This window comes from Mus musculus, chromosome Y (genome assembly GCF_000001635.26).
Source record: "Mus musculus strain C57BL/6J chromosome Y, GRCm38.p6 C57BL/6J".
Taxonomy (NCBI): domain Eukaryota; kingdom Metazoa; phylum Chordata; class Mammalia; order Rodentia; family Muridae; genus Mus; species Mus musculus.
The window spans coordinates 935,970-954,607 of record NC_000087.7 but is presented as its reverse complement, the minus strand read 5'-3'; the positions used below and the strand labels follow the sequence as shown (position 1 = coordinate 954,607).

At 40.3% G+C, this 18,638-nt stretch overlaps 1 protein-coding gene across 5 annotated transcripts in view; it reads right to left on the bottom strand.

Moving 5' to 3' along the window:
• Positions 1 to 10,794: 10,794 nt before the first annotated feature.
• Kdm5d (lysine (K)-specific demethylase 5D) overlaps positions 10,795 to 18,638 on the bottom strand; it is a 46,248-nt gene continuing 38,404 nt past the window's right edge. For 4 of the 5 annotated variants that reach the window (XR_003953250.1, XM_011248580.2, XM_030251562.1 and 1 more), the window contains 9 exons: positions 17,636 to 17,732; positions 16,437 to 16,795; positions 14,651 to 14,789; positions 13,830 to 14,009; positions 13,566 to 13,703; positions 12,785 to 13,381; positions 12,296 to 12,377; positions 11,967 to 12,166; positions 10,795 to 11,784 (listed from right to left, as the gene is read on the bottom strand). Coding sequence is in view for 4 of the 5 variants with exons in the window: in XM_011248580.2 (XP_011246882.1) it covers positions 11,443 to 11,784; positions 11,967 to 12,166; positions 12,296 to 12,377; positions 12,785 to 13,381; positions 13,566 to 13,703; positions 13,830 to 14,009; positions 14,651 to 14,789; positions 16,437 to 16,795; positions 17,636 to 17,732 (2,134 nt within the window). In the remaining variant the exon portion in view is untranslated. The remainder of the gene's footprint in view (positions 11,785 to 11,966; positions 12,167 to 12,295; positions 12,378 to 12,784; positions 13,382 to 13,565; positions 13,704 to 13,829; positions 14,010 to 14,650; positions 14,790 to 16,436; positions 16,796 to 17,635; positions 17,733 to 18,638) is intronic. The other variant, NM_011419.3, reaches the window with a different exon arrangement.

Here is an 18,638-nt window from a genome sequence, read left to right as displayed (position 1 = left end):
GGAACCACAGCTTTCACCACCGTTGTGCAATCTCCAGGAGTCATTGTCAAATCCGCAAGCCTTTCGACTTGTGCTATAGTGAAATTGGCGCTGACTCCATAGTTACGGACAGACTCGGCAAGCTCCTTAATCTGTATATACTCCACCAGAGTGTGAACTCGCCCTCCCTCGGCTCCTTCAAAAACTGGATATGCCTGTTGCATTTTTCTCTGTTCCTCTTTTGGAATGAATGAGTCTGAATGATACCTCTGCACATAAGGTTGGGGGTGCACTAGGACCCTGAAGCCAACAGTCCGGAGGTCGAGCAGCAAGCTGACTTTTGGCCTTTTTCTGGACTGATTAGCTTGCATTTTATCTTGCTGGTACCTTTCTCCCTCATAACGAGCTGCTTCCTCCTCCAAGTCCATTTCCTCAGAGGGGCTAAGTCCCTCATCTGATTCTGAGCTACTAAGAGCTAGCTCCTTAAACACATCTAGTGGCAGGAATAGGTTCCTTCTCCTAGGGACCTCCGCTGATTGATCTTTCTTCTTCTCTTTTTCCTTCTCCTTCCTTCCAAACTCACCCCGGGTATTCTTTTCTGACATTATCTTTTCCTCGGGCTCAAGGTCCGTGGAAAGGCCTGTATGCTTAATTGGTGCACCATGTGTCCGTTTTGCTCCCAATCTCTCTCCCCGCTCTACCTCTGATAGACTGTCTTGAATTTCATCCAGAATTCTCTGCCCCGCCTTAACCTCTTGTCGACATTCCTCGTCCTTTAAGCACGATTTTATCAGCTTCCACAACGTCATGGTTCCTGCTTTACGTTTGCCATTCTCCACTTCCCTAACTAAATCTCCCTTGAGTTTCTCCCAAGAGTGGAGAAGACCCTGAGGACCCTGAGGACACAAACCACGGTGCTATGCGATCTACCTCTTTTACAAAGCCTTCTAGTGTCTTGGTGGCGACTTTCAAGCCACGCTGCTTCAGGACAGAGTGTAAGGCTGTCATCACAGAGTGGGAGGCCCCCATACTGGTCACTGTCCAGGCCTGACCGCGACTGAGAACCAGTCAGCAATACTGGTCGCTGTCCAGGCCTGACTGCGACTGAGAACCAGTCAGCAGTTCCAGCGGTGGAAGCAAAACGAAACCGAAAGGGAAGGAATAATAGCCGTGAAAACAATCAAAAGGGCGTCTAACTCTGGAGAAATTTCAAGACTGTACGTACCTTGCAGAGCTGTAAAGTGTCCCGTAGTTCTGAAACTGCCCCGTAAAACGGGGGGGTCACCTATCAGCGCCTGGTGATGATAAATTCCTGGGTTTCTCAGCGCCACTTCTTGTCGGAGCTAGTATCTCGCCAGCAAGATTCACTTGGACAACTGGATCCTTCTACGGCAAAGCTTTTATTGCTTCAACATAAGGAAGACCCTGAACCCGGAAAATGGTGCTGCTTATATAGACCGCAGCATGACGTTTCAGCACCTGATGTGGGGTGACAGCACCTGATTAGTTGCTTGCCCATCACCCTATTACTACACCCCGAGATGAGCAGTGACTTGGCGTAAATTTACTCTTGCACTTGCGCATAAGGCTTGTTTACTAGTTAGGCACAGTGGAAGCCAGAGTCATCTTATAATGGTGATTGCTCACAGCACAGCTCTCCACAGTACCCCATATTTCAATGGGCTTATTTGAATTTCTAGAGTCCAGCTTCTTGAGCTCTTTGTATATATTGGATATTATTCCCCTCTTAGATTTAGGATTGGTAAAAATCCCAAATTGGTAAATTGGTAAAAAAAACCCAATCTGTTGGTGGCCTTTTTGTCTTATTGACAGTATCTTTTACTTTACAGAATCTTTGCAATTTTATGAGGTACCATGTGTCAATTATTGATCTTAAAGCACAAGCCATTGCTGTTCTGTTCAGGAATTTTTCCCTTGTGGCCATATCTTCAAGGCTTTCCCCCACTTTCTCCTCTATAAATTTCAGTATCTCTGGTTTTATGTGGAGTTCCTTGATCCACTTAGACTTGAGCTTCATATAAGGAGATAAGAATGGATCAATTCACATTCTTCTACATGATAACAACCAGTTGTGCCAGCACCATTTGTTGAAAATGCTGTCTTTTTTTTCCTCTGGACAGTTTTAGCTGCCTTGTCAAAGATCAAGTGACCATAGGTGTGTGGGTTCATTTCTGGGTTTTGAATTCTATTCCATTGATCTACTTGTTTGTTGCTGTACCAGTACCATGCAGTTTTTTAATCACAATTGCTCTGTAGTACAGATTGAGGTCAGGCATGGTGATTCCACCAGAGGATCTTTTATTGTTGAGAATAGTTTTTGCTATCCTAGGTTTTTTGTTATTCCAGATAAATTTGCAAATTGCACTTTCTAACTGTATGAAGAATTGAGTTGGAATTTTGATGGGGATTGCATTGAATCTGTAGATTGCTTTTGGCAAGATAGCCATTTTCACTATATTAATCCTGCCAATCCATGAACATGGGAGGTCTTTCCACCTTCTGAGATCTTCTTCAATTTCTTTCTTCAGAGACTTGAAGTTCTTATCATATAGATCTTTCACTTCCTTAGTTAGAGTCACACCAAGGTATTTTATATTATTTGTGACTATAGTGAAAGTTCTTGTTTCCCTAATTTCTTTCTCATCCTGTTTATCCTTTGTGTAGAGAAAGCCACTGATTTGTTTGAGTTAATTTTATATCCAGCTTCTTCACTGAAGCTGTTTAGGAGTTCTCTGGTGGAATTTTGGGGGTCTCTTATATATACTATCATATCATCTGCATCTCACACAATAATAGTGGGAGACTTCTACACCCCACTCTCACCAATGGAGAGATCCTGGAAGCAGAAACTAAATAGAGACACATGGAGACTAACAGAAGTTATGAAATAAATGGATTTAACAGATATCTACAGAACATTTTATCCTAAAACAAAAGGATATACCTTCTTCTCAGCACCTCATGGTACCTCCTCCAAAACTGATCATATAATTGGTCACAAAACAGGCCTCAACAGATACAAAAATATTGAAATTATCCCATGCATCCTATCAGATCATCACAGATTAAAGCTGATCTTCAATAACAGCAGAAATAATAGAAAGCCAACATTCAAGTGGAAACTGAACAACACTCTACTCGATAATACCTTGGTCAAGGAAGAAATAAAGAAAGATACTAAAGACGTTTAAGACTTCAATGAAAATGAAGCCACAACATACCCAAACTTATGGGACACAATGAAGGCAGTCCTAAGAGGAAAACTCATAGTCCTGAGTGCCTCCAAACAGAAACGAGAGAGAGCATACACTAGCAGCTTAACAACATACCTAAAAGCTCTAGAACAAAAGGAAGCAAATTTACCCAAGAGGAGTAGATGGCAGGAAATAATCAAACTCAGGGGTGAAATCAACCAGACTAACTGGAGGGCACAGGGACAGTATCCTAATTAACAAAATCAGAAATGAAAAAGGACACATAACAACAGAACCTGTGGAAATCTAAAACATCATCAGATCCTACTACAAAAGGCTATACTCAACAAAACTGGAAAACCTAGATGAAATGGACAATTTCCTAGACAGATAACTGGCTTTTGGATTTTTGAGACAGGGTTGGTCTGTGTAGCCTTGGCTGTCCTGGGACTCTGTAGATCAGGCTGGCCTCAAACTCAGAAATCTGCCTGCCTCTGCCTCCCAAGTGCTGAGATTAAAGGCATGCACCACCAATGCCGGGCTCTTAGTATGGTTCTAATCGGGATGTTGGGCACCTACTTGTTGCAGTAAATAAATCTCCAACCCTAATAAGGCCATGTGAAGAACACACATCTCAGTTATATTTATAAGCTGCACAGCTAGGTTGGGCAGATTTACCACTATTCTATTTCCCAGCTATGAGATCTCTTGCTACTTATAGCTTCTCTAGGCCATGTGGTTCCGATGATCTTCCTTTCACCTCCTCTTCCTCAGTCTTCCTCTGACTGCTCTGTCTCTTTATTCCCTCTCCTTCTTCCTTTCTTCTCCCTCTCCACAACCTCCAGCCCCACCTTTCCTTTCCACTGGGGAATCATAGGCTCTAGCTTTTATTTGACCAGTTAAAATGGCAAGAAACTTCATATGAAGTCACCTGAGTGTGTTATCCACTCTTCCTTGGGGCAACCTATCTTGAGGAAACAGAATTAGCATCAAAATACCAGCAGCACCAGGGCAATCCACAGCATGCACAAAGTTGCATTCCTTTTTATTGTTATTATTATTATTTATTCACTTTATATTCCAAAATCAACTGCCTTGCTCCTCGGAAATGCTTTCTCATGAGATTCTCTGCCCATTCCCCCTCCCCTTCTCCTTTCCCAAGGAAGAACCCACTTCTGTGTGCTCCCCAGAGTACCCTTCCACCTGAAGCAGATCAAGTCTCTGCAGGCTGAGGCACATCTTCTCCTTCTGAAGTCAGACAAATCAGACTATTTAGGGGACCAGGATCCATAGATGGGCAGCTAGCAGACTGAGAGACAACCCCTGCTCCAGTTGTTGGGGGACCTGCATGAAGCCTTGACTGCTCATTTGCTACGTATGTAGCAAGCCTATGTCCAAGCCATGCTTGCCTTTTGTTGTTGTTGTTGTTGTTTTGTTTGTTTGGCACTGAGAATCAGCGCCCCCCCCCCAGTGTCATTCCCCCCTCCCCCCCCCCCCCGCAAGGGTCTACATCAATTGACTCTGTTGGTCTTCCTGTGGAGTCCCTGTCCTCTTATGGTCCCTCAGCCCTTCTATCACTTTTCCCACAACACTTCACAAACTCCATCTAATGTTTGGCTATGGGTTCCTACATCTGTTCCAGTGAGCCCTTAGGATTAACTTCCAGGGGAGAGTTATGCTAGGTTCCGATCTGCAAATGTAACAGAGAATCATTACTACTCAGGGATTGATTGGTTCTTGTCCATGGGATGGATTTCAAGTTGGTCCAGTCATTCTTTGGCAATTCCCTAAGTCTCTGCTCCATATTTGTCCGTACACTTGTTGTCATTGGGATGAATTTCGGGTCCAAGGTTTTGTGGGTGGGATAGTGGCCACTTCTGAGTCCATATTCCTCACTGTTAAGAGTCTCAGCTAGTTGCCCCCATAGACTACCTGGGGTCTCCATCCATCAGGGGTCCTTTGTATATCCTAGTGTTTGAACCCTCCCTCCACACACTTACATACATAGACACCCACACCCACCCATAGACACAGGGACACACACACACACACACACACACACACACACACACACACAGCATGCACACACTTGCGTATGTATGTATAGTATATATGTATATTTCTCAATTCTTCCACCACACCATATTTCTCATTAAAAAGACTCTGTGGATCTGTTTGAGAACCAGAGGCCTTCTTTCACACTTGTGGATACAAAAAAGCAATTTTTGAAAAATGACTTCGTGTGCTTATATGAATTATGTAACTTTACAGTAATTAACTCCTATTCCAATTAAGATTAAAAAAATTTTCTACTATGTGAAAAGTATTGTCTGTGTTTTTATTAAAGAGGCTGTCTTCTCCAATGATGTTTATTTCTGGCCTCTTTATAAAAAACCTCGCTTGAATTTCTTGAAAAATAAATATGAATTATTTTCTGAAAATGGTGAATGAGATTGTTTTCCATATCTTACTGTAGAGATATTTGCCTACTTATATTCATGTCAGGTCTATTCATAATAGATAGACGATCCAATCACCTAGAAGTCTACCAGCTGCTGAATTGATAATGAAATTATACTACATATACACAGTGGGAATCATTTCAGTTCTAAATTAAAATGAAATCATGTTATTTTAGGGAAAAGTGTAGGACTTGGAAACTATACTGCATAAATTAAACTAGACTCACACAAATAAAAAGTAAGTGGAGAGAAGCTGGAAGCAATCCCACTAAAATCAGGGACTAGACAAGGCTGCCCACTTTCTCCCTACCTTTTCAACATAGTACTTGAAGTATTAGCCAGAGCAATTCGACAAAAAAGGAGATCAAGGGGATACAAGAGGAAGTCAAAATTATCACTTTTTGCAGATGATATGATAGTATATATAAGTGACCCTAAAAATTCCCCCAGGGGACTCCTAATCCTGATAAACAGCTTCGGTGAAGTAGCTGGATATAAAATTAACTCAAACAAGTCAATGGCCTTTCTCTACACAAAGGATAAACGGGCTGAGAAAGAAATTAGGGAAACAACACCCTTCTCAATAGTCACAAATAATATAAAATATCTTGGTGTGACTCTAACTAAGGTAGTGAAAGATCTGTATGATAAAAACTTCAAGTCTCTGAAGAAAGAAATTAAAGATCTCAGAAGATGGAAAGATCTCCCATGCTCATGGATTGGCAGGATCAACATTGTAAAAATGGCTATCTTGCCAAAAGCAATCTACAGATTCAATGCAATCCCCATCAAAATTCCAACTCGATTCTTCAACGAATTAGAAAGAGCAATCTGCAAATTCATCTGGAATAACAAAAAACCTAGGATAGCAAAAACTCTTCTCAAGGATAAAAGAACCTCTGGTGGAATCACCATGCCTGACCTAAAGCTTTACTACAGAGCAATTGTGATAAAAACTGCATGGTACTGGTATAGTGAAAGACAAGTAGACCAATGGAATAGAATTGAAGACCCAGAAATGAACCCACACACCTATGGTCACTTGACCTTCGACAAGGGAGCTAAAACCATCCAGTGGAAGAAAGACAGCATTTTTAACAAATGGTGCTGCACAACTGGTAGTTATCATGTAGAAGAATGCGAATAGATCCATTCCTATCTCCTTGCACTAAGGTCTATCTCCGTGTACTAAGGTCAAATCTATGTGGATCAAGGAACTTCACATAAAACCAGAGACACTGAAACTTATAGAGGAGAAAGTGGGGAAAAGCCTTGAAGATATGGGCACAGGGGAAAAATTCCTGAATAGAACATCAATGGCTTCTGCTGTAAGATCGAGAATTGACAAATGGGATCTCATGAAACTACAAAGCTTCTGCAAGGCAAAAGACACCGTCAATAAGACAAAAAGGCCACCAACAGATTAGGAAAGGATCTTTACCTATCCTAAATCAGATAGGGGACTAATATCCAATATATATAAAGAACTCAAGAAAGTGGACTCCAGAAAATCAAATATCCCCATTAAAAAATGGGGCTCAGAGCTAAACAAAGAATTCTCACCTGAGGAATACCGAATGGCTGAGAAGCACCTGAAAAAATGTTCAACATCCTTAATCATCAGAGAAATACAAATCAAAACAACCCTGAGATTCCATCTCACACCAGTCAGAATGGCTAGGATCAAAAATTCAGGTGACAGCAGATGCTGGCGTGGATATGGAGAAAGAGGAACACTCCTCCCATTGTTGGTCGGATTGCAAGCTTGTACAACCACTCTGGAAATCAGTCTGGCGGTTCCTCAGAACACTGGACATAGTACTGGAGGATCCTGGAGTACCTCTCCTGGGCATATATCCAGAAGATTTCCCAACTGGTATGAAGGACACGTGCTCCACTATGTTCATAGCAGCCTTATTTATAATAGCCAGAAGCTGGAAAGAACCCAGATGCCCCTCAACAGAGGAATGGATACAAAAAATGTGGTACATTTCCACAATGGAGTACTACTCAGCTATTCAAAGGAATGAATTTATGAAATTCCTAGGCAAATGGTTGGACCTGAAGGGCATCATCCTGAGTGAGGTAATACAATCACAAAAGAACTCAAATGATATGTACTCATTGATAAGTGGATATTAGTCCAGAAACTTAGATAACCCGAGATATAAGATACAATTCGCACAACACATGAAACTGAAGAAGAACGAAGACCAATGTGTGGACACTTTGCCCCTTCTTAGAATTGGAAACAATCACCCATGGAAGGAGTTACAGAGACAAAGTTTGGAGCTGAGACAAAAGGATGGACCATCTAGAGACTGCCATATCCAGGGATCCATCCCATAATTAGCCTCCAAACGATGACACCATTGCATACACTAGCAAGAGTTTGCTGAAAGGATCCTGATACAGCTGTCTCTTGTGAGACTATGCCGGGGCCTAGCAAACACATAAGTGGATGCTCACAGTCAGCTATTGTATGGATCACAGGGCCCCCAATGGAGGAGCTCGAGAAAGTATCAAAGGAGCTAAAGAGATCTGCAACCCTGTAGGTGCAACAACATTATGAACTTACCAGTACTGTCTTAGTCAGGATTTCTAAACCTGCACAAACATCATGACCAAGAAGCAATTTGGGGAGCAAAGGGTTTATTCGGCTTACACTTCCATGCTGCTGTTCATCACCAAAGGAAGTTAGGACTGGAACTCAAACAGGTCAGGGAGCAGGAGCTGATGCAGAGGCCATGGAGGGATGTTCTTTATTGGCTTGCCTCACCTGGGTTGATCAGCCTGCTTTTTATAGAACTCAAGACTACCAGCCCAGAGATGGATGGTCCCACCCACAAGGGGCCTTTCCCCCTTGGTCACTAATTGAGAAAATGCCTTACAGTTGCCTTATCTCATGGAGGCATTTCCTCAACTGAAGCTCCTTTCTCTGTGATAACTCCAGCTGTGTCAAGTTGACACAAAATTAGCCAGTACAATTGACCCCTTGTCAACTTGACACACAAAAACATCATTAGTTAGCCTCAACCCTTACAACTTATTCATCTCCAAGATCTAAATAACTTTAAAAGTCCCACAGTCTTTACATAATCTTAAAATTTCAATCTCTTTAATATATCCATCTCTTTTAAAATCCAAAGTCTTTTTACAATTAAAAGTCTCTTAATTGTGGGCTCCACTAAAACAGTTTCTTCCTTCAAGAGGGAATATATCAGGGCACAGTCACAATCAAAAGTAAAAGTCAATCTCTAACCGTCCAATGTCTGGGATCCAACTCACAATCTTCTGGGATCCTCCAAGGGCTTGGGGTCAGTTCTCCAGCCATACCCTTTGTAGCACACATGTCATCCTCTAGGCTCCAGATGCCTGTACTCCACTGCTGCTGCTACTCTTGGTGGTCATCTCATGGTACTGGCATCTCCAAAACACTGCATGACCCCTTCAGTCCTGGGTCTTCAATTGCAAATGAGGCTGCACCTTCACCAATGGCCTTCCATGGCCTATTACAGTGCCGAGCCTCAGCTGCTTTGCATGACCCCTTCATGCCTTCAAAACCAGTACCACCTGGGTGACCCTTACATATTACTAAGTCCCGCTGCAGCAGGAGTACAACCTTGACTATCTCCAGAACACAGCCTCTTTGTGCTTTCAGAAAACACTTCCCAGAAGATGTCACCTCAATGATGCTTGTCTCTTCTTTATCACTGCTAATTTCTTAGCTCTAGCTAACCAGCATCAATAGTCCCAGTAATGCAAAGTTTTTGCTTTGGTAGTTCTGGTCTCTTGTTAATCACAGCTGATTCTTCAGCCCCAGCTAATCAGAACTACAGAATCTTCACAATCAAAACAGCAATGGCCCTGAAAAGTCTTTAATTTTCCCTCTGAAATTTCACAAACCAGACCTCCATCTTCTGCAGTGTTCTCAACATTATCTTCCAAGCTCCTACACAACATCCGACAGAGCTCTTAATAACGGATGGATCTTTTAGCCCAAAGTTACAAAGTCTTTTCACAGTCCTCCCCAAAACATGGTCAGGTTGTCACAGGAATAACCCACTCTGCTGGTATCAATTTGTCTTAGTCAGGGTTTCTATTCCTGCACAAACATCATGATCAAGAAGCAAGTTGGGGAGGAAAGGGTTTATTCAGCTTACACTTCCATGCCTCTGTTCATCACCAAAGGAAGTCAGGACTGGAACTCAAACAGGTCAGGGAGCAGGAGCTGATCCAGAGGTCATGGAGGAATGTTCTTTATTGGCTTGCCTCACCTGGCTTGCTCAGCCTGCTCTCTTATAGAACCCAAGACTACCAACCCAGAGATGGTCCCACCCACAAGGGGCCTTTCCCCCTTGGTCATTAATTGAGAAAATGCTTTATAGTTGGATCTCATGGAGGCATTTCCTCAATTGAAGCTCCTTTCTCTGTGATAACTCCAGCTGTGTCAAGTTGACACAAAACTAGCCAGTACAAGTACCTCAGAGCTCTTGACTCTAGCTGCATATGTATCAAAAGATGGCCTAGTCGGCCATCACTGGAAAGAGAGGCCCATTGGACACAAAAACTTTATATGCCCCAGTACATGGGAATGCCAGGGCCAAAAAGTGGTAATGGTTGGATAGGGGAGTGGGAGGGAGGGTATGGGGGACTTTCGGGATTGCATTGGAAATGTAATTGAGGAAAATACATAATAAAAAATATTAAAAAAAAAGAAAAAGGAAGTCATTATAAGTTCAATAAAACAACGTTCTAAAAGAGAAGAAAGGATTCATCTTATTTGACACTTAGTAGGAAAGTATAGCTATGAAGACATTACCTAGACAACATGTATCAAGAAGCATAGAGTTGGGCAGTGGTGGCAGACACCTTTAATCTCAGCACTTGGGAGGCAGACGCAGGCAGATTTCTGAGTTTGAGGCCAGCCTGGTCTACAAAGTGAGTTCCAGGACAGGTAGGGCTACACAGAGAAATCCTGTCTTGAAAAAACAAAAACCAAAACAAAACAAAGAAACAAATAGAACCAAGAACACAGATACAGACAAGTATTTTAAGTTCAGAAACAAATGCTGTTGAGTCCCACAGCAACGATTTCCATCCTTGATTTTTCTATTCCCATAGATGTATAAGTCAGATGCAGTTCTAACCATACTGTTTTATTTTTAACAACAAAATCAAAAGGAACAAAATTAAAAATAAACAATTATGGTAAGTTTGCATTACTGTATATATTCCTTTTTCTTAAGAATTAAAAATACAACGTTCTTTTAGAATGTAAACCAAAGAGAAAAATAGAATGAAAATTATAAACTAAAAGACACTTGTTTTAATAAGTACTTGTTTTGATGTGTGATTGATGAAGGATTTAAAAATAAAGATTAATAAATGTTATCATTCTCAAATTTTATTTTTGTCTCTCCAGATTAGAATAGAGATAACTAAGAACATCACTTTATCTATGCTAGTCCCAGGAATATTGATGGTAAAATTTTGGGAAACGCATACAGGGAATACTTCTTAGGAATTATGGCATAAAAATGTATTAGGAGTAAGGATAAAATAATTTGTGGTCAAGCTCTAGATAAGAAACAAATACTTTGGGGGTATCTGAGGGATTAAGGGCAGAGGAAGCTGTAGGAATAGAGTAAAATGGAGGAAAGGAAGGGACCAACAGAAAGAAATGAAAAAGAAGAAGGAAAGAAAGAACAAGGGAGGGAGAATGGAAAAGACTAAGGTAGGAAAAAAGAACAATCACATACTATTGTTATAATCACATACTATTGTTATAATTTTTGCTGATGAAAATAAGATAGGTGTAGTAAAGGTGTTAAGGAAGGAAAAGAAGATGAAGGGCTTGGATCCTTTCCTTGTACACTGTTTATGTGCTCTTTTAAGATGTTTGTATGTTCTGTATGGTGTGTGTACAGCACATTATCCCCAAGTATTGGCTTTTGAAACTTTTCTTCCTTAGGCTTAATCCTTGAACTCTTGACTCTTTTTGATTCTAGCTCTTTTTGAGTAAAATCCTCACCCTTTCTACTCAGAACCACCTTTTGCCTCCTCTGCCGTCGCCTCTCTGGTGTCTGTTCCTCTGACCAATTTCCTGGGTTTTCAGGCTTCTCAAGCTACAATACACAGACAAAATAAATAAATAAATAAATAAATAAACAAATAAATAAGTAAGTAAGTAAGTAAGTAAGTAAGTAAGTAAGTAAGTAAGTAAGTAAGTAAGTAAGTAAGTAAGTAAGTAAGGTGTATGTGGTCCACATTTGTAGTGAAACCAAGGACTATCCATGACACATCTCACCTCCAGAAGTGTATGAATGCGCTCTAGATTGGGATTCTGCCCAGCCTGCAGCAGCTGCCAAATGCTGTAGTTCTCATCTAGGGTAACTTCAAGTAGATCTCCTTCCATCATAAGCTCCTCTAGGGGTGCCCGGGTGGCTTCAGGCAGTTCCAGTACTGGGCCAGTTAATTGGGATAAAAGTGAAGGCAGCAGTTCCTTATCTGGAGGGTTTGGGGAAAGTTCTTTTAGAATATGACCTTGCTCTAATTCTCCTTACTACAAAAGAGCTGAAGACACAGAAAGCCATTTTGGTGGTATGTATTCATTAGCCTATCAACACCTAGACATACCTCCTTTACATGAACTTTCCTTTGGAACAATCTTCTCAGAACTTTTAATCCTTTCTTCATTTAGTACCAACTCCTCCTCTTCCTGAGAAGAAGAGCAGGAATGGATTACTTTAATAAAATTGAAAAAAAATCAGGCTCTTTATATCCACTGTAAATGAAACTTTGCTTACTCCCCACAGAGAGCACATAGAACAGTGGTTCTCAACCTTCCTAATGCTGTAACCCTTTCATTGATACTCATAAATGTAATTTTGCTACAGGTATGAATTATAATATAAATATCTGATATGCAGGGTATCTGATATTCAACCTCTATGGAGTCATGATTAACTGAGAACCACTGATACATGAGAGTGCTATGAGTATTAGGAATCTAGAATGATACAGCTATCCTGGAGAGGGACTGACCCAAAGGACATTGATAAAGGTAGGGTCTTAATAGTCTAAAATATAGAAATCTGAGGGTAAAAAGTAGGCCTGACAGCTTACCTTAAGGATATCCTTGCCACTATTCTCTGTGAGACAGTCAAAGGCAAAGCCTGAAGGCAAGGTAGGGGGCTTCTTATGTCTCAATTCATCCTGTAGTTGTTGGCGGGATTTTTCCAGCTGTTTCAACAAAGCAGTCACATCCTCAGAAGCTAGAGCCTGCCTGGCACGGCCTTGCCAACCAATGGCTCTCTCTGTGAGGCACTGTAGGGCCTCACCCTCAGGTAGCCTTACAGACAGTCTCTGTAGTCCTACCAGCAATGACAAGATGGTCTCCAGGCGTGGACGCCTTGATCGCATGCACAGTGGGCACAGGAACTTGGTGTCCCATTCCCACCAAGCTAGCAGTTGAGATGAGGTATGACTGGCCCTTACTGAGCTGAGTAGGTGGGGTACAGTCACACATTGTCCATGGAACCAGTCATGACAAAGATCACACTGCAGAGATTCCACTCCTGCACAGACCTGCCCACATATACAGATGGAGGTTGCAGAGGCATTCATCGATGAGGACATTGGACTGGGCTTGGCTGAGTTGATGTGACGTAAGTGCAAGATACCTTCCTTTTCTTTCTCTTCCCCTTCCTTAAAGGCCATGATCTATTGAACCCAGGACAGAGAAAAGCTGTTAAGCACCCATCCTCTTATTAGATTAGCCCCTATAGGCTTGGTATATAAATGGTCTGCTTATGGGCAACCAACCCATACAACAAACCATTGCTAGGCTATCTTCTTCTCAGTGAGATACCCATAAGCTACATTTTCTCTGTGTCAAGCTGCTTACCACAGACCCTGGGTCCCTGAGGTCCTGTGCAGACAGCCCCAGCAATTCTGTGTCATATTTGTATAATCCCATCTCCTTTTCAATCCACCGACTGCGCTTGGTGCTGACTGAACCAGCATCTGCACATGGGCAGAGAACCTATTAACAGAGAAAAAGGGGGAATTACTGCCCTTTATCTCCCTGAGATGTCTCGAAAATTCATGTTCACTTATGTGCTCAGGGTCAGGCACAGAAAATGATGTGGTAAAAGGAACCAGATCTCACCTCCAACAATGTGTAGCAAGAATTCTTCTTAAGAAAAGTCTTAGAAGCTTTCTCTTTCCAGGAATGTGCTGTTAGTACCTGATTCTCCAGCTGTCTCAATTCCTCTAGCTCCACAGGTAAATCCCGACCAACAGCTACAAGGCCCTCCAAATCATCCAAACAGGGGTAGTGATCACCATTCTAAGGTAGGTACAATTAAATTATGTCAAGTATTTTTAGATTTTTTGAGAGGTTATATATTGTACCATATAATCAGTATAGATGAAATACAGACTTATTTTGAAAAAGGAAAAATGGCAAAATAATTTTCTCACAAAATTCTTCCTTTTGCTGACTCAGAATCAAAATAATTAGGGCTGATCTAATCACTTGCTTCTTTACTCTTGTTTGGCCAAACTCTTTCTGTGTTTGAGCCCAAATCATCCCTTCATTCCTTGTTTTTTTATCCTGATTACCTTAACTTAGCTAAATTTCCATCTTCAATTCCTCCCACAAACCCAACTCTATATAAAATTGAAATAGAATGGTCTCTCTTCACCTTGTAGGTTGTGTAGCAAAGTAAGAAATGTGATCCTCTGGGGGCTGGAGAGATGATGGCTCAGGGGTTAAGAGTTACTAGCTGTCCTTCCAGAGGACCTGAGTTCAATTCCCAGCAACCACATGTTGGCTCACAACCATTTGTAATGATGTCTGGTGCCCTCTTCTGGTCTGCAGGTATACAGGCAGGCAGAGCACTGCATACATAATCAATCAATCTAAAAGGAAGATGAAAGAGGAGGAAGAACAGCAGGAGGAGAAGAAAAAAAAATCATGATCCTCACTTGAATCTCATTCACATCAGCAATCCAAGCCTGTGCCTTAGTCAGAGCTTCCTTCAGAGACTGGATGTTAGGTAGGTAGACAGGGATGTTTTCTGCCTCACGTATTATAACTTCCAAAGTGGCTGGAGAATGCTTTTGGCTAAAAGTAATGGTGAAAAGAAATTTGTATTTAATATTATAGTTGTGTGTGTATAGGCCTAGGTTTCTTGCTAAAAGTATAAGCAGTAAAACTTTGATAAAGCAAGTGAAGAATAATGCTCTAAGTCTTAGTAAGATACAGTGGTGACCTATATATTGCAATAATAATGTTGATAATCTGAGAACAAACTCAGCCAAGGAATACATTGACAATTTTTTCATTAAAGTACTAGAAGATTTCTCCCAAGCCTATGACTTTCAGGTCCTTGGCTATTTTAGAGATGTCATGTATGGGTCTCATCTCCTGAATGGGCTATAAATCCAAGTTAAGTGGTTGGTTACTCTCATACATTTACATCACTATTGCACCAATATCTTGCATTCAGGTTTGCACCTGGGTGATACTGATAATTATCTTTCTCCTCAATTAGAGTGAAGTATACCATCTGTACATGAATGTAATCTGTAGTGGGTAAAGCTTCTAGTTGGAGACCAGATCAATTTCTTTCTGTTTGATTATGTAAGCATATATCTTTATCAAGGTAATGTAGAGTAACCAATAGTTTAGGCTAAAGCATGTGACTTGGGAGTTTGGGAACCAAAGGACTCCTTGAGCCAGTAACTCAACAAGATATAACTTATTTCTAGGACTTGATGCTCCACTTGGTGTCATAAGATGTCTCATTAGGTCACTGTGGGAACAAGGGTACTATTAGTCTGTTAAAGAAACATAGCAATAAAATGACTCCCAATGACATTCTGGTGTAACTACAGATCACAGCACTGTTCAACTTTCATCAGAGAAGCTTCTTCTTGCAGTAGATAGGAATTAACATTGTTGAACTTTCATCAGAGAACTTCTTGCAGTAGATGAGAATTAACATAGACTTACAACTGAACTATTGCAGAGAATGAGAACTTTTGGATCTAGCACTCAGCCTAAAATGTGATTATTTAATCAAATCCCTCTGCTTAAGGTTCAGGAATATTTGCAGAAAAGGTGGGCTGAGATAGAGGATGGCTCCAAGAAAAGTGTCTTCTGGACTGGTACACATGTGAACCCATATAGGTTCTTACACTAAACACGTGACCTATATAAGTTCAAATGAGGCAAAATCCCACTGCTGAGAGAGTAAAGTTGACACAAATTACCATCTTTAACCAGAAGGCTTATTGTAATTGATATGTGCTGGGAGAAAAAGAATTGCTTTTCTCCACTCAAGTATCCCTTGATGTACTGGCCACCATCCTGGTCAGACCCTTTTCTTAGTACTCTCTAACACAAAATGGACTTCATGTTTTTGTGTGTGTATGTTTTATTTTATTGTCTTTCATCTTATTGATTTTCTTATTTTAAGTCTGAAAATTTGATTTTTGTTTTTTTAAGAGAGGGAAAAAGAGAAATTACAAAGTTGAGTATATAGGAAAGTAACAAGTGCTAGAAAGATCTCCTTATGTGATCAAATATAGTGTATAGAATTTTTAATTAAAAAAAAAACTTAAAGGTTTGGCATTTTACATACATAGGACTAGGTTAACGTGGGATGCTAAGGTACTGATTCCTAAAATATCTAATGAAAATTATACTCTGAAGCAGACTCAATAAAGGCCACAAGGAAAATACAAATGGGAAGAGGTTATTCTTTACCTAGCTTTTAAGCAAAAATGGGCCTTTTCCTCCCAACATTCTGCAATAGTCAGCAGTTCTTGTAACTCTGCTCGAGCTTTGTTCACAGAAGGGCTGGAGGCTACCTTGGTTCCCATAACTAAAAGCTTCTTCATGATAACCAAAGAGTGCCTCTGGCCTGAGGGAGCCAGGGCCTGCTTCACTTGATCTAGCCATTGTGCCTGCTCCAACAGCTCTTCAAGTTGATGAGCTTCAGGCACTTCCACACGAAGCTGCTGACCCTTTTCCATCAGGGACTGAAGTATTTCTAAACTGTAAGGCAGTGAAGTTAGAGCCTCACGGGTCTCAATTTGGTATGATTCCACCTGTTGAAGAACATCCTGCAAAATTTTAGAATAAAAATGAAGATTTTAGCTATCCAAATAATAATAAAAAATCTATCTAAATAATCAATCTATAATTCCTTTTAACAGATTTTTATTAATTTATCTTCACCCTCCATTTTTTTTCTTCAGAATACCCTATGCTCTCTTTAATATGAGATACTTTGTCAAAATACTCCATGTTCTCTTTAATAATCTGATTTCAATCTAATTTTCTGAATTACTTAATATAATCTTATCACTGGAAAAAGCCTCTTGAAAGTGAAAAAGGAAAACCTTTTTCCATCTTCTAGTAGCAAGAGTCAGCCTGACATGAGTAGCAGATACCTGCTGAGTATCTTTAATATGATGTTTATTTAGAGAATATCTTCTTATAGTATAACACTAAAAGTATAAGGGCAATCTTTTGTCGCTGATGGTAGGAATGAACCTGAGTTTATAAGGGGTTCTTTAACTACTAGTTCATGGACTTTCTATCAGGAATCAACCACTATTGGACTACTCACACCACATTATACACTACCCCCATTCGTCCTGTAGAGAACTCTTTTTGATTCCTTTGGAGAACCCTGACTAATACTGACCCTCTGTATTCAAGCTTAAATCTTTCAGTAAATGCTTGTTGAGTGTAACTGAAATAAACCAGGGCAAAAATAAACAAAAAAACCAACCAACCAACCAACCAACCAACCAACCAACCAACCAACCACCCCAAACAAAAAACAAAACAGGAGGAAGGGGTTAGCAATCATGTTCTTATGATTCCCTAATTACTTTGAGATTCCCTTCATTAATCTCCTTTTAAGAATAATTTCACTATCCCCAGCTGCTCTTCACCTTAACTTCATCAATCTGATGCATGGTACAGGGCAGAGTGCCCATCTGTTTGAGAAGAAGCTGTAGTTCAGTAAGGGTGATTTGCGGTGTTTGTAACCTGTAGGAAGAAAGGAGGTTGTATTTAGTAAACCTGCCAATGCCTTTCTATAAAATACAAACTTGAACTCTGTATTTCTCCTTTGTATTACATCTTTGAAAGCCCCTCTTCTAAAATTAAGAATCACCTAGACAAAACAAAATATTACACCTTTGAAGTCCCTCTTCTAAAATTAAGAATCAACTAGACAAAACAAAAGATAAAGAAGACACATTTCACGGGTAAAACATCTTTGTAGAGATCATATAATTAAAGTTAAAAAATAAATATGTAGCCGGGCAGTGGTAGCCCATGCCTTTAATCCCAGCACTTGGGAGGCAGAGGCAGGTGGATTTCTGAGTTTGAGGCCAGCCTGGTCTACAGAGTGAGTTCCAGGACAGCCAGGGCTACACAAAGAAACCCTGTCTCAACAAACAAAAACAAACAAACAAAGAAACAAAAAAAGTAAAACTACATGAAAAAAATTTGAAGGCTCAGAAGCAATATAAAAGACACCCCCCTCTCTTTATATGTGTATATATATGTGTGTGTGTGTATATATATGTGTATGTATGTATGTATGTATGTATGTATGTATGTATGTATGTATGTATGTATGTGTGTGTATACATACATACATATATGACATAGAAAATACTATAGCAAAGACATAGAATTCATTTTAAGTAAAATCACGGAAGTTTTCCAATTCTAAGGAAGAGATGCTTGCCCATGTACAAAAACCTTATAGAACACCAAAGAGAAAAATAACATAAAACAAAATACCTCCCCATGATATATTATCATTAAAATATGAAAATGAGGAATAAGGAAAGGTTACAAAAAGTAAAATAAGAGTCAAGTTAAATATAAAGAAGAATTCTGAAGATTACAACTATCAATCAAACTATCTATTAAAATTGAAGG